Source organism: Ictidomys tridecemlineatus, chromosome 8, assembly GCF_052094955.1.
Source record: "Ictidomys tridecemlineatus isolate mIctTri1 chromosome 8, mIctTri1.hap1, whole genome shotgun sequence".
Classification (NCBI taxonomy): domain Eukaryota; kingdom Metazoa; phylum Chordata; class Mammalia; order Rodentia; family Sciuridae; genus Ictidomys; species Ictidomys tridecemlineatus.
Window position 1 is genome coordinate 128,711,525 of NC_135484.1, and position 15,887 is coordinate 128,727,411.

General features: G+C 39.6%; 1 protein-coding gene and 1 long non-coding RNA gene across 6 annotated transcripts in view; one reads left to right on the forward strand and one right to left on the reverse strand.

Moving 5' to 3' along the window:
- Pgbd1 (piggyBac transposable element derived 1) overlaps positions 1-15,887 on the reverse strand; it is a 31,966-nt gene that overhangs the window by 3,327 nt on the left and 12,752 nt on the right. For 2 of the 5 annotated variants that reach the window (XM_021720031.3, XM_040282211.1), the window contains 4 exons: positions 6,093-6,562; positions 4,701-4,836; positions 3,601-3,689; positions 754-877 (listed from right to left, as the gene is read on the reverse strand). In XM_021720031.3, the coding sequence (XP_021575706.1) occupies positions 754-877; positions 3,601-3,689; positions 4,701-4,836; positions 6,093-6,488 (745 nt within the window). In that variant the 5' untranslated portion in view covers positions 6,489-6,562. Of the gene's footprint in view, positions 1-753; positions 878-3,600; positions 3,690-4,700; positions 4,837-6,092; positions 6,563-9,525; positions 9,969-15,887 lie in introns of those variants that run through there. The other 3 variants (XM_013365121.3, XM_013365122.4, XM_040282213.2) reach the window with 3 other exon arrangements.
- On the forward strand, positions 10,145-15,686 carry LOC120888982 (uncharacterized). The gene is made up of 2 exons (XR_005732654.2): positions 10,145-10,285; positions 15,509-15,686. It is a non-coding gene; the product is annotated as an uncharacterized LOC120888982 (long non-coding RNA).

Genomic DNA, 15,887 nt, shown 5'->3' on the forward strand with positions numbered 1-15,887 from the left:
GGGCTGGGGAGGTAACTCAGTGGTAAAGTACCTCTGGGTTTGATCTCCAGTACTATCCCTCAAAAAACAAAGAAATCAACAGGTGTTCCAGGGCATCCAGTTTCAGCAATACTACAAAATGTGGTATGCTATGGGAAGATGATAAGAAAGGTTAACCTTGGCACCAAACACCAGCTAGGGAGAAGGCACAATAGGGCAGAGCACATTTAAAGAAAACATGGATAGTACTATCTTTAAAACTTGTTGGTAGCCTAAATATCATTTCAAAATAAAAATGTTAAAATGATCCATCTATCAGCTAAAGAATAAAAAGAAAGAAAACATGAATAATAATGTTCTGAGAGAATAAAGAGAATTTCCTCTAAGGTAAAGAGGGATCAGGCAGAAGTATTTGTGGGTCTTCTAAATGTGAAAGGATATAAGTTATATGGAATCCTTGATGGGGAAGAAGAAGAGATGCAAAGAGAATAAAGGAATAGGGAGAGAAAATCAGAGAAGGGAATAAAGGAATAGGGAGAGAAAATCAGAGAAGATCACAAGAATTAACAACCTGGAAAAGTAGCAGCAGCAGAATATAATATGATTGGGAAAAACGCAAAATTATAAGGACTGAGAAAAGTTTGGAGGCAGAGGCCAGAAGAAGAGGAAGGGAGGGTAAGGGTTTATAGAAGTATGGGCTCCCATGGGCCAAGTCAGGGAAAGGACAGGACAAGGATAGCACAGACAGGGGACCAGTTAGAGGCCTGTCCTTACTCATTAGGCTTGTAACCTTTTCTTGAGCTGAATTCTCACAGAGGTTCCTCTGAGCCAGACTCAGATGTGGCCACTCTGCTAGGGCAAAGGCCTGGGCTTCTCCCTCCCCAGTCTTCGCTGACATCTAAAAGGCAAAAAGTGGCCTTTCAGTTTTCACTGTGGTAAGGAGAAGGGGTCCAGTTGTGAAAGGTGTTGAATATCACACTACAGAACAGTGGTACCAGCCACTCAGAATATTCTGTAAATTTGTGAGAACTTTTTGGTTTTACCAGTGATGATGACCACCAGCTCATGCCAATGTTATTCACAGGATATGGCCATCCTGAAATGCATGGAACAGTCCCACACTATAACAAAATGTCACATATCCTGTAGAACTTTTCAGTGTCCTGCTGAACCAAATCTAAAATTGATATAAATTGGCTACCTCTAAGAATAAGAATTCTGAAAAGTTTTTATGAGATGATTTAACCAACAGTAATATAAGAATGTTTCAGAGAAGGAAGCTTACATGGAATAAAGATATTTTTGTATAAGTTGACTTAAGCTGGTCATGGTGGCACACAGCTGTAATCACAGCAACTGGGGAAGCTAAGGCAGAAGGATCACAAGTTCAAGGCCAACCTGTACAACTTAACAAGACCCTGTCTCAAAAAACAAAAAGGGATGAGGATGCTGCTCAGTGGTTGAGTACTTCTGGGTTCAATAACCCCCAGTATTATCAAAAAAAAAAAGAAAAAAAAAAGTTGACTCAAATTGGTTCTACCAACTGTTTTAACAGCATTTTCTATTATGGCTAATAGGCATTTCAATACAAAATGGCACTTATGGAAAATGCAATTAAACTGATTACAAATATATAATGGAAGAGTTCTGAGACTTTTAACAGATGTAAAACAATATAAATGTAGAGATCTCATTGAATTTCATTAATGAAGATTGCTTTAAAATATTTCAAAGCCAGAAATATAAGACAGCTAAGTCAGAAATATTATACACTGTAATTAATTTTTTGGGGGGTTGTCTATGGTTTTCTCTCTTTATCTGACACTGTTTCCAAAGGTCTACCATATGGCTTTTTACTAACTTTTTGATTTTTTTTTTCATTATCCAAATTACCCTTTCTTTCCTTTTGCCTGGAAACTGATATTGTGTCTAGTCTTTCACAGACTTTTTGACAAACAGGTGAGTTTTGAGACAGAAGATATATTTATTTCATCACTATACCATCCCAAACTGCAAACAATTATTTTGATACTTAAAAACCTACCTCATTCCCCGCACGACCCCGCCCCCACCCCCGGCAAAAATACACCCACTTACCTTATGGCGGAGTAGTGGTACATACCTGTAATCCCAGCTACTTGGGAGGCTGAGGTGGGAGGATTACAAATTTGACACCAGCCTCAGCTAATTTAGTGAGACCCTATCTCAAAATAAAAAGTAAAAAGAACTAGGGATATAGCTCAGTGGTAGAGTGCCCTGGGTTCAATCTCTAGTACAAGAAAAAAAATTATTAATTAAAAAAATATAAAATCTACCTTATTTAAATAGCACATCCCTTCTATGATCTATTTATCAGTCTACTTTGCCTTGAAACCTATATGATTTCTTGGGCTTTTGTAACAAACTTGATAGCTTACAACAGAAATTAATTCTCTCACAGTTCTAGAATCTAGAAATCCAAAATTAATCTGTTAGAACCTGGGTGTGATGGCACTTGCCTGTAATCCCAGTGATTTGGGAGGCTGAGGCAGGGGGATTTTAAGTTCATGGCAAACCTGGGCAGCTTAGTGAGACCTTGTCACTAAAAATAGAAGGGGCTGGGATATAACTCAGTGGTAGGGTGAATCTAGGTTCAATCCCTAGTACCACACACACATACATACATACATACATACATCACTTTTTTATATTATATATATATTTTTAAGGCAGTAGGTTTTTTTTTTTTTTTTTTTTTTTTTTTTTGCAGTACTGGAGATTGAACCCAGGGTCAGTGTACTACTGAGTTTCATTTTCTAAGACAGGGTCTCAATAAATTGTCAAGGCTAACCTTGAACTTGTACCCACACCACCATCCTGAGTTGGTGGGATTATAGGCATGTGTCACAATGCCCAGCCACAACTGGGTTGATATTTAAAATGTATATACACTTTCTTAAATCATTATTTCATATATTTATTTTATTATCCATACATTTATTTTCAAGAAGACAAAGTACTTATTAAGAGCAGCAAACATTGGGTCTAATGGGATTGAGAACAATAGAAGTCAAAGAAAAGGACTAAGTGAGGAAAGGATTCCATGAAGATGGTGTCTTGAGAAAACTGATGTGCCAGCAGTACGTAAGAGGACTTAAATGGGAAACGTGTAGTTTTTTAAAAACCAAATAACTAGGAAAACAAATGAACCACTGAGACACTAAAAAGGAAAAAAGCAGTTCATTTTGTGAAGATGATGTGAAGTTTTATTTTGCATATACAGAATTTCTGTTATCATCACCAAATTAATTGGAATGTGAAAAAGGGTCCTAGTTCTCAGGCTGAGGAGAAAAACCAGAGATTCCAAACACATGATAGCGAGGCACGTTCTGAAACCCCTCACTCTCATATCTTGAGATCTGGATGTACTTCCTCAACACAGTATAATATGAGGCAGTAGAATGTAATCGACATTAACTCCTTGGATTACTGAGCACATGGCCTGTGACATTCTGTGATGGAATGAACACAAGAAAATATACCATGAGTGAGAAGTGTGGGCAAAGAGAAAGGCAAAGAACAGGTCAAGGAGAAAAGGAGGGTAACTACTGAGGTTTCCAAAGCCCAGGCACCCTTGCTTACCTGGAACCTGGGTGAGTTAAACTCAAGCACTGCTGTCGAGTTTCTGGAATTTTCCTCTCGGAGAAGGGCTGGTTCCTGGGGAGTAAACTCTGTAAAGAAAGGAAACAAGAGTCCTGAATGCAGTGGTCTTTAAGAGTGTCCTCTGTTTAGGACCTAGCCCCTAAAACTTCGATTTATTAAACATCCAAATGAAGATGTACACCTTACTGTCTAGGATAGGGCACTATAACTGTTTCTATTCTGTCAGAAATTCTAAAACTTCAGGGTCTCCCACCCCCAAAGTCAGTGACATTTATGAATGCTTTATAGTGATGCATTTTCACAAAAAGAACGTTAAAATCAGATATGAAAATAAAGAGAAGGGAAGAAGCTGGTGATGAGTGTTCGGGTAGGAGGGACAATATCCACTATAGCATATTCTTGAAAAATTCTGATCTTTTTTCAGGAGAGGAGGGGTATAAATTTAGGAACGTAGAATATAGAGATGTCATAAAGAAGGTATTTTGGTCAAAAGTAAGAAGCTTTAAATTTTAGAAGAGGTTCTTCCTCTGTTGACCCTGGGCAAATTATATATATATATATATATATATATATAAAAATAAATAAAAAATACTGGGAATTGAACCCAAGAATATTATATCAATGAATTATATACCCAATCCTTTTTTATTTTAAATATTTTGAGACAGAGTCTTACCAAATTGCTTAGAGCCTTTCTTACTTCCCAGGCTGGCCTCAAACTTGAGATCCTCCTGTCTCAGCCTCCTGAGTTACTGGAATTACAGACAAGTACCACTGTGCCTAGCTAAATGAGCAAATTCTGAAGACCTAATGTATAGCACAGCGATTACAGTTAACAATAAATATTGCTGGACATTTGCTGAGATAGATCTTAAATATTCTCACCACACTCACCAAAGATAACTGAGATAATAGGAACATTAAGAAGTTTGTGGTAATCATTTCATAATATATATAAAAACAAAATACAAAACCTTGAGGACACAGATAATCACATTCCTATTAAGGAGACCATGCTCCTGTTAATGGCCTGCTTCCTGTGTCTTTACTAAACTCACCACTCACCCTCTGGCACTCACCACTCACTTCCTGGGGAGGCTGAGGAGGTTCACATGTCAGGGTGGTTACCCCAGGCAGGAGCTGACACTCCAAAGAGGCTTCCTGATATTGTGTCATCACTAGGTGCATGTCTTGTCCCTGAATATAGAAAGAGGCCTGTAGACAAAAGATTCACCTTGAAAACATATCTTGGTGGAACTGAACAGCCGTTAGAGACTTCTCCAAGAGAACAGAGAACAAGCCCCATTAATCCCTTAAAAAAGCAGAAAGTGAAACAGACACTCATCTGTCAAATAAGGACTGCATGCAGTCAGGTCCTATTCAGTATCTAGGGTGCAGAATAGAAGCTGCAAGACAAGCAAAGGATTCCTGCCCAGAAAAACAACTCAAAAAAAGACTCCTTAGATGAATGTTTAATAAGGACTCAGATATACATTGTCTCAAAATGTCTTCTACATACTATGCAGTAATTATGAAGGGGAAGATAGTAACTTTGTACTGAAGAAACTTGTTAGGCTCCACCATAATCTCATCAGTATTGAGATAAACCATCAAAGCCTTCTGAAATGGCAGACTGAGAACAAAGTATTACCCCTAGGGTAGATACTCTAGCCAAAGTTTTCTGGAGAAAATGCAAGACAAACTGAAATAGGAAAATTCTCCAAAAAAACTGCCTGTACTTTTCAAGAATATCGATGTCATGACAAACAAAGACTGAGCAGATTCATGGAGACTAGAGAGACACAACATCTAAATATAATATGTGACACTTTCTAGCTTATGCCCTGGATCAAGGGGAAGTTTGCCATAAAGAGCACTATTGGGGATAGGGTTGTAGCTCAGTTGGTAGACTGCTTGTCTAGCATATGTGAGGTACTGGGTTCAATCCTTAGCACCACATAAAAATAAAAAAAAAAATAAAGGTATTATGTCCACCTACTATAAAAAATATTTTTTAAAAAAGCGCACTGAGGGGATATTGTGGCAAAATGTGAAATACTAGTGTTATATGATAGTACCATAACAATTTTATGTAATTTTCCTAACCTTGGTATTGTATTCTGGTTGTACAAGAGAATGAAATATACACTGATGTGTTTAGAGGTTAAGGGGCATAATGTCTGCAATTAATTCTCAAATGATTCAGGAAAAAAAAAGTGTATGTGTGTCTTTGTTTGAATGAGCATATTCATACAAAGAGGGCTCGCTTGCACAAGTAGGGAAGTGGGATGGGTACATCATGAAATAAGTATTAACAACTGGTGAACGTGGGTGAGGAGCATACAGGAGTTCTCTATACTATTCTCCCAATCTTTCTGTAAGTTTTAAATTATTTCAAAATAAAATTAAAAATTAACAAATTCATATGTATCATTTCTTTTCCCACACCACCATACACATTATCTTCTCACCTGCTGTCCTGTGTCTCCATGTCCAGAAGTTAGATTCTCTAGCATTGTCACTGCCTCCTCCCCACTCTGCAGAGAATACGTCTGCATCCAGGCCTGCAGCTCCTTGGGCAGGATGGTTAAGAATTGCTCCAGCACCAGCAACTCCAGTATTTGCTCTTTGGTGTGCATCTCTGGCCTCAACCACTGTTGGCAAAGTTCTCGAAGTTGGGTCAGAGCCTCCCGGGGCCCAGGAGCCTCCTGGTAACAGAACTGCCGGAATCTCAGGCGGCAAAATTCCTGAGTGTGGGAGCTGCCCTCCTGTGTGTTGTACACCTGCTCCCAAGTGGGATCTTCCACTTTTACCTTCACAAGGCTGTCTTCATTTTCAGGAGCAGAACCCAGTAAAGCTTCATACATGTTGAGCTTTGTAGCTGGAGAAAGGTCTTTTTGGCTGAGGACTATGTTTCAAATATTGTTTCCCAAATGTACATCTAAATATAAGAATTGATCAGAAACATACGAATTACAATGTACTTAAATCTTTGTACCCATTGTAAGTCATTCTCAAAAGCTGAGCCTGCTTGCCTCTATTACAAGTAAAATCAATAAAAAGTATATCTTGAACATAAAGGGGTTCAAACATAAAGGGGTTCAGCCCAGAAGTAAGGAATGTAGAATATGAGGAAGAACAGTTATCAGTGCTGGAACAGCTTATACTTCAACTGGGGAAAAGGGATAATTTTGCCCAGGGAGGACCAAGATGGCTAGCTTTGTGGGCATACAATGCAATCTCAAAGGTCATTTTCCTCTATGTACTGACAACTCCACTTTTTTCTCTTATTTTCTTCCTTTTGAGGTACTGGGGGTTGAACCTATGAGCCCTCAAATACTGAGCTACATCACCAGCTCTATTATTTTTTTTATTATAAGATGAGGTCTAAGTTGCCAATGCTAACCTTGAACTTGTGATCCTCCTGAGGCAGCTAGGATTACAAGGGTATGCTACCTTGTAGGTGTCACAGAATGTTTCCAAACTTTCCTATTCCCAAATATCTTCTGTAATAAGATTTTTCCACTATTCTCATAATTAAGTGGATTTTTTTTCCTTGTCTTCAATGTTTGTTGATCTATGACTTATTCTGACTACTGAAATATGGCAGATATGACACTGTAAAAGAGTGCCTTTATAGCTCTTGGCATGCTATCATGATACTGCCATGCTATAGGAAGCGCAAGCTAACCATGCAGAGGTCAAGGTAAATGAGAACCAAGGCTCCAAAGCTAAAGCCCCAATAGCTCAGTTAGGCCTACTTCCACATAGTTCACCAGATGAATGCAGCTACATGAGTAATTCCAAGTGAAACCAGCAGAAGTGGCAGTCAACCAACAGAATCCTGAGAAATTGTTTTTAACCATGAAGGTTAGGATTTTAGTTTATTTTTTATACAACAATAGATAACTGAAATAGTAGACATGCATCAAGTTCTTTTCTCTTGTCTCCTCACTTTCTCCATTTACAATCTCGATTTCAGTATATCTCTGTTCCAAGAACACTCAAATCTTTGTCTGGCTCCAAGATGCCTTTCACACTGTAGATTCACACTTAAAATGTCAGCTGGATACCTCCAGCTATAGGCTTCATTCACTTGCCCCATAATTTAAATATACTCCAAACCAGAGAGCCCTTCAAAGCTGCACTCTGTATTTCTCCTTTCTATTGGTGTCACCAACTTCCATGTACAAATAAACAATACCTTATAAATAATCCCTCTGAGTCCAGTTAATCCTTTGGGCTTTTTTTGTTTGTTTGTTTGTTATCAGGTACTGGGGGTTGAATTGAGGGCACTCAACCACTGAGCCACATTCCCAGCCCTATTTTGTATTTTTATTTAGAGACGGGTCTCACTGAGTTACTTAGTGCCTTGCTTTTGCTGAGGCTGGCTTTGAATTTGTGGTTCTCCTGCCTCAGCTTCCTGAGTGCTAGGATTACAGGCATGCGCCCCAGGCTTCCAGTTAATCCTCTATACAAAATGCCTCTGTCCTTTATTATTTTATTATTATTTTCAATCACTATTACTGTCATTTTCTGTGTGGTATTCCTGCTAAACCTCCATCTCTGGATTAATATTTCCTAAAACACAATTCTGACAACATTCAACCCACCTCCTTTGGTATTTGTTCCTGTTTCCTGGCATACAACTTCTAATTATCCTTAGAATCTTCAAAGCAATGTTTCTTTTTGTACATTAATGACTGACTGAAGGCTGGCAGCCCCTAGGTGGCTTCAGAAGGAAGTTGGTCACCCAAAAGTCCAAGGCAGAATTAAAAAGGTTGAGACTTTCAGTTCTTTTTCAAACCTCAAGGGAGGGAAAACGAGCTGAAAGCGAAGGTGATAACCAATGAATAATGATTTAATCAATTGTGCCCATGCAATAAAGCCTCTATAAAACTCCAAAAGAGCAGCGTTCTTAGAGCTTCCAGATAACTGGACCTGTGGAAGTTTCTGAAGGGTATGGAAGCTTAATGCTCCTTATCCCACACTTCCCCCCATGCACCTCTTCATCTGTATCCTTTGTAAAATTCTTTATGATATACCAGTAAGCATGTATTTTCCTGAGCTCTATGAACTCAAGAGTAGAGACTGTATGAATCCTGATTTCTAGCTAGTTTGTCAGAAGTCCAGGTAAAATAACTGGGAACCACATTCACATTGGAAGTAGGAGGCATTATTGAGACTGAGCTCTCAACAGGTGAGATCTAACAGTGTCAGAATTGAACTGAACTAGAGGGGACCTAATTGGTGTCCTATACAAAATTATAGGACACCACAAGAATTGCTTGCTTGCTGGTAGGGAGAAATTCCAACATCTTTTGAGTTCACATATGTCTTTTGTATTGATTATTGGGTGTGAGAGCAGAAAAAAGTTTGTTGTCCTTATACATTTCCAAAAGTTTAAAATACTCCTCCTAGAATTAAATTTGAACTCCCAGGGACCTGATCTTTATTAGGGTTTACTCATTTGCTTGTCACTCAAGTTCCTGAGCACCTCATTGTTTCCCAGACATAATGCTATAATGGAATAAAAGACAATCCCTATCTTCAAGAAAACTATGGTCTTCCCAAATTCTTCATGTCACTGCAATGATATTTACTCCAAAATTTTTCACCTGTTTTGTATTTTATAGCAAGTACTATCATTCTTCTAAGGTAAATTCCTAAGGTCCCGTGCAAATGCCATCTCTTATGTACAGGAATAAAATTTTCTGTGACCATCCTCAAACCTCACATAGAAAGGGGAAAACTGTTTGTCCACTAAGCCACACAGGTGGTGGTGGAACCATGGAAAACTAAACCCACCACCCTCTTTCTCCAACTTGTATTAGAGATCGCCCCATCTTGCACCTTGCGGGTAGGGGTTTATCTTTGCATAAACTCTAGGTGCCCGGTAAGTACCTGGTATTTGACAAATATTGGTGGACTTCTTGATGAACGTATGCGGATGTCCTGATGCCAGTAGCCAGACCTCTCCGGTGGACCCAAAATTAGTCTATTAACAGTACACGCCAGCAACTAGCACAGTACCTGGCACACAGCAGGCACTCAATAAGTGTCTGCTGATTAACAGACTAAAAGTTCAGGTAAGGAGCACAACAAAGACGTGGCGAACCTCAGGAAGAACTCCAGCGGGAATAAGGAGGCCTGGGGCTCCACGGTAGGGAAGCGCTGGTTGGTCTTCCCAGGCCCCTGCCGGGGAGTCAAGCTAGGCGGGCAAATCTCTGGGGTCCTTCCTTTATCTGTGCTGGAGGCTGAGACACTTCCTGCAGACAGAGAAGCCAGCCGGGGTTATTTCCTCTCGCCGCTTTGGGCGGCCTCCGGCGACTTCCGGTCGGGCTCCATGCCTCTCTAGGAGCCTTCGCCTCATCTCTCTGATACGCCTGGCTTCCAATTGCTGCCGCACACAGGTCGATTCTTTTTTCGATCCCAGGCTCGGGGCTCTTCCCATTGGCCCTAGTGTGCCCCACATTTACACAAATCTTCTAAATTAAAAACCAACGGTAGCGGGGCACTGTGGGACAGGCCTGAAATCCCTGCGACTCTGGAGGCTGAGACTGTAGGATCGCAACTTCAAGGCCAGCTTCAGCAATTCGAGACCATTGACAAAAAGGACTAGGGTTGTAACCTAGTGGTAAAGAGCCCCTATATTCTATCCCAGGTACCAAGGGGCGGCGGCGGCGGCGGGGGTGGGGGTGTGGGAAGGCAACACAAACTCCCCCAAATAAAGGGAAGGGGTAGCCCTCACCTGAAATCCCAACTACTAATTGAAGCAATTGGGTCTCAAGTTCCAAAATAATTTTTAAAGAATGGGGATGTTCTTCAGCCATAGAGCCTCCTTCTGTTCAATCCCCAGTACAAAACCCCAACAGCATGGTAAAGGCAAAGCCATATCTGTCCTTGGCTTCCTCACAGGCACAGGCTGGGGAGGAGGTGATCAATAAATTTTTATATTTCTTTTTTCCCCACTCCAGTACTGGGGATTAAACTCAGGGGCACTCTACCCACTGAGTTATCTCGGTAGCTATTTGCCGGGTTCTGTTCGCCAGACTAAAAGGCTCAGAGGTCACTCCAGTTAAACTGGGCTAACTGGGCTGCACAATAATAACCACACAAGAGACACAAATATCTTTTTCTTTGGGGTCGCTGTGACAGCTCCTCTGACCTTAAGGGTCTGCAGGAAGAGAGAGCGCTGGAGAGCATGGGCTGACCCCTTTTATTGAGGAGAAGCTATTCAAATGAGGCAAGGGGTCAAGTTTCAGGGGGCTGAGTTTATCTTCAGGATGTCCGGCTGTCAGCAGGTTGATTGACACCTGGGTAGGCCACACCCAAGGGCATAGTAAGAGAAGGGGACACACACAAGGCACTTCCATGGAAGATTCTATCCTAAACAGGGCAAGGGGTTATATTACAAAGGAACAGGTGAGCATAGTTTCACCCAGGGGGCTTTAGCAAGACACACCCATGCAGGAGACACTGGTCCTTGGACCCAAGAAGGGTGGGGAAAGCTCTGCCACATTTCTGCAACTGAGCATCTTAGCACCCAGCCAGGGAGTATGACTCAGTCATGTGTAAGGTTGGTCTCCCACAGCTATTTATTTATTTATTGGTTCTCCCTAAATTTCCCAGACTGGTCTCAAATTTGTGATTCCTCCTGCCATAGCCTCCAAAGTCTCTGGAATTATACATATGCACCACCACGCTCATCAATAAACAATTATAATTAGATAAATGGAAGAAACTAAGAAAATTTTAAGTATACAGATTAAATGTGTACACTGAAAACTCAAGTTCATGAAGACTACAAAATGAAGTGTTTCAATACTCAGGGTTAATGGTATCTATTTTTATTTATTTATTTATTTTGACATATCATCCCAGGACACTACTTACCATATAGTAGCAGTCAACGAACATTTTGTTTACTGAATAAATGTGCACATACCTTTTAGAACACTTTTGATACCATAATGTAATTTTGTACCTTTTCTTTTTCAGCTGATAGCTTGGGGATCTTTCCATATCTACTTATTATAGCTAATGGTATTCTGTTGTATGGGTATACCATAACTTATCCCTATTGATGTCTGTGTAGGTTAAATTTTCTCTTTATAAGCAATGGTGTAAGGAATGTCATTCAATAGCTTTACTTTCTCATATATACTCATATTTATTGGGTGGTACTACATATTGAAACTGATCAAAGGGCATATATATTTACTTTTTGATAGTTCTCTATTTAATTTTTTAAAGAATCTTTTTTATAAAATATATTTTTTAAATTGTAGATGGACACAATACCTTTATTTTATTTATTTAATTTTATTTACTTATGTGGTGCTGATGTTCAAACCCAATGTTTCTGAGCTATGTGTACACTGAAAACTCAAGATTTATTGGATCTTCAGGGTCATGCCTCTGAGACTCCATTACCAAATCAACATGTAAAAGGATGTTTAATCCAATAGTAAAAACATAAAACACCTTTTAAAAACAGGCTCTTTAATTATCCATTAACCTACTAAAAGCCACCTAGCTTTCTTCTAATTTTTAAGGGAATTAAGAGTAAAAGGAGACTTGCTGAGTGCAGTGGTCCATCCCTGTATTTACAGAAGTTTTGAAGGCTGAGGCAGAAGGAGGAGCACAAGTTTGAAGCCAGCTTGGGCAACTTGTGAGACCCTGTTTCAAAATGCAAATTAAAAAGGGCTACGAATATAGCTCAGTGAGTGACTCCTCACTTTGGCTGGCAAATGTCCAATAGATGGTTAAAAGCATCTCTGCTTCCATTTTGCATTCATCTACTTTGCTTCCTAGGAACAAGGTCTGATGTTATAAACATCATATGATGAGCCAAAGTCACCTTCCCAGACATGCAACAGCAACTTCTTGTCTGGGACAAGGCCCAACTTGACCAATCCTGAGATGATAGACTGATTACACCTGATTAACACACTCTGCTTTGTTAACTGTGAGAAGCCTCCAGCTATACAAATCCCCTAACTCTTGCCTTTATTTCCCTTTCTATAAAACCTCAAATTCATTGTCAGCCTTTTGAATACAAGGCTAAGTATATGGGTCTCCTCATCTTTCCAATGTAGCCACACTGATTAAAGCTCTTTTCATCATTAACTTTCCTTTTTAGTTTTTGAGGTGAGTTGCCAGATCTGATTTATTGGATCTTCAGGGTCATGCCTCTGAGACTCCATTACCAAACCAACATGTAAAAGGATGTTTAATCCAATAGTAAAAACATAAAATACCTCTTAAAAACAGGCCCTTTAATTACCCATTAACCTACTGAAAACCACCTTGCTTTCTTTTAAGTTTTGGCAATTCTGTGCGCAGGTTTTTGTGTGGACGCAAGTTTTTAATGCCTTTGAGTCACCAAGGAGGGTGATCATGTCACAGAAGAAGAGATAAATCTAAAGAAGTGTTTGAGGAGTTCCGGGAGAAAAAGGGGGAAGTGACTTAGGACCAGTGGAGTTCATGGAATACATGATGAAAAAGAATTTCAGCATGTGCTAGTCAGAGGCACAGAGGTTTATTTATGGAAGCAGCTACATATTCAAGGGAGAATTAGTGACCTATGAGATTAAGCAAGGAATACATATTCAAGGGAGAATGTGGGCCATATCAAGAGTGAGAGATGTTTTGGGGGTTCCAAGCTCTTCTTTTAAAGGAAACTTGGGAAGGCATGGGTATGGAATGAAATGAATTTTCAGGGGTTGTAGTTCAGTGGTACAGTGCTTGCCTAGCACATGTGAGACACTGGGTTTGATCCTCAGCATATGTGTATATGCAACTAAAAATTTTTTAAATTGAATTTTCAGCCTTTTCTGCTTCAGTATTGCAGCAGTCTCCGCCATCTGTGACTTCTTTCTGGATTATTGTCAGAAACGGAAGATGAGACTAAAAGGAGTATGATTTATTTAAGTGACAACAAAGGAAGCAGAGCTCTCTTGCTGGGCAAGAAGCTACCTGATAGCAGGTTACCAATTAAGTTTACTGATTTGTAAGGGTTTATATAGCTACTGGGTAGGAGCAGTGATCAATATCCAAGCTAATCAGATATTGGAAAGGTGCCAAGGCTATTGGTTCAGCCTGAAATACTGATTGGTTAGCTCTTGAATCTGTAGCTTTTACTCAGGTCTGTCCCCCGACCCTCAGCCCAGGACAAAGCAGTTGGTTGGAATGTTTCTACAGGATAATTTCATGGAGAAGCCTCTTTTGGGGGGCATTTTCTTAAGTGTCTATTTGTTTTACTATCTATCTATCTTATCTTATTCAGAAAGCTATGTAGGAATCAGTCCAGTAATCTCAAAATGGTTTCTGGTGATCTGCTCAATCTCAGGATCCTCACTAACACGATCTTCATTATCTTATCAGTAGATAGCACTGTAAAGTTCCCCAAATTTTGGGATCCTCATGATATCATATCTTTCTTTGCTTAATCCATTTATTGGGGTGTTAATTAACAGTGCAGAGGTAGATTTACAGGAATTTGGGAGTAACAGACCTGGAAGAGACAGACCTGGAAAAGTGTGTAGAACTTCTGAAGTCAAATTTAATTTCCTTGTCCTTCCTGTAGGTCTCCTTTCTACTTTTTATTTCTCCTATCCTAAATCAATCATATGGTAAAACCATGTTTACTTTTGTCAGACCCTGTGGATTGTTGAGACTCCTTGAAGTCAGGTCCCCTACCCTTTGGCCTAGGATACCAATAACATCTCTTGGAACCCCCAAAACACATCTCTCACTCTTGATATGGCCCACATTCTCCCTTGAATATGTATTCCTTGCTTAATCCATAGGTCATTAATTCTCCCTTGAATATGTATCTGCTTTTTCCTAAATAAACCTATGTGAAACTATAAAGGTGGAAATGATACTGGAGATGGGGACTTTTGATTTGATGATGGCCAAAACTGAATATTAGTCAAAGTAAGCACAAATATACAGACAAAGCTTTAATCAGGAAAATAAAAGGAGGAGGGGGACTTTCAGGGGACAGCTCTGATTGAGAAAAGTCAAAACTTCCCAGTAATATTTATTTATCTATCTATCTATTTATCTATTTATTTATTTATTGGTACTGGGGATTGAATCTAGGGATACTTTACCACTGAGCTATATTCCCTGCTTTTTATTTTGAGACAGTCTTGCTAAGTTAGGGCCTAAGTTGCTGAGGCTGGCTTCGAACTTGCCATCCTCCTGCCTCAGCCTCCCAAATTGCTGGGATTACAGTTGTATGCCATTGTGCTTGGCTTAGTTGCTTTCTCATAATACTCTATGTACTTTTCTTCTTTAACTGAACAGAATCAAATAGATTTAAACTATAACAGGGAGCTAAATTTTTAGTTACTGATCTCAGCATAGCATTTAAAAATATTGGGGGAGGGGACTAAGGATGTAGCTAGGGAACTAGGATGTAGAGGGCTTGCCTAGTATCTGAGGCCCTGACTTCAATCCCCAGCATCACAAAGAAAAAATTGTAGTTGGGGGAAATACAACTGACTTTTCATGAAATTTTTGTGTTCCAAAAAGTTACAGCTGCTTCCCCTATTTGGTCTTACTCCAGAAAATGGTATTAACTGTTGCTTCTGGTCAGCTTGCACTCAGTAAGATTGAATGGAAAGAAATAGGAAGTGGCCCAAAGACTGCTAAGTGCCTATTCTGACATTCATTCCTTTGTTCTTAATGAAAGAAACCTAACATTCAGTAAGCACTCTGCAGAAAAGAATAAAATACCCTTTTCTGCTTTCTTTCCTCAAAGTTTTGATCAAGACATATGTGCTAAGCAATTTTGGGAATGACTGTTCAAAGGAAGCTGACTAAATTGACAGAAGCCTCTTTTTATTCTTTTTGTCTTTTGTCCACATTTTAGATGTGATGGCCAGAGCTTGAACAACCACAGAGAGATGAAACAAGGACGTTAAATACTGATGACATGGACCAGGATGGTAGAATCAAAAGGCAGAAATCTAGGACCCTAGTGATACTGTGGAAATACTTTTTCAATACTGGACTCTTCTCTATTAAATAGAAAAACTTTTAATAACTCACTACTGTGACTACTATTTGTGTGTATTGTGTGTGTGTGTGTGTGTTTAAGCTATGTAGCTGAACCTAGTTGTTGTTTTTTTTTTTGGGGGGGGGTACTGGGGATTGAACTCGGGGGCATTGGACCATTGAGCCATATCCCCAGTCCCATTTTGTATTTTATTTAGAGACAGGGTCTCACTGAATTGCTTAGTGCCTTGCTT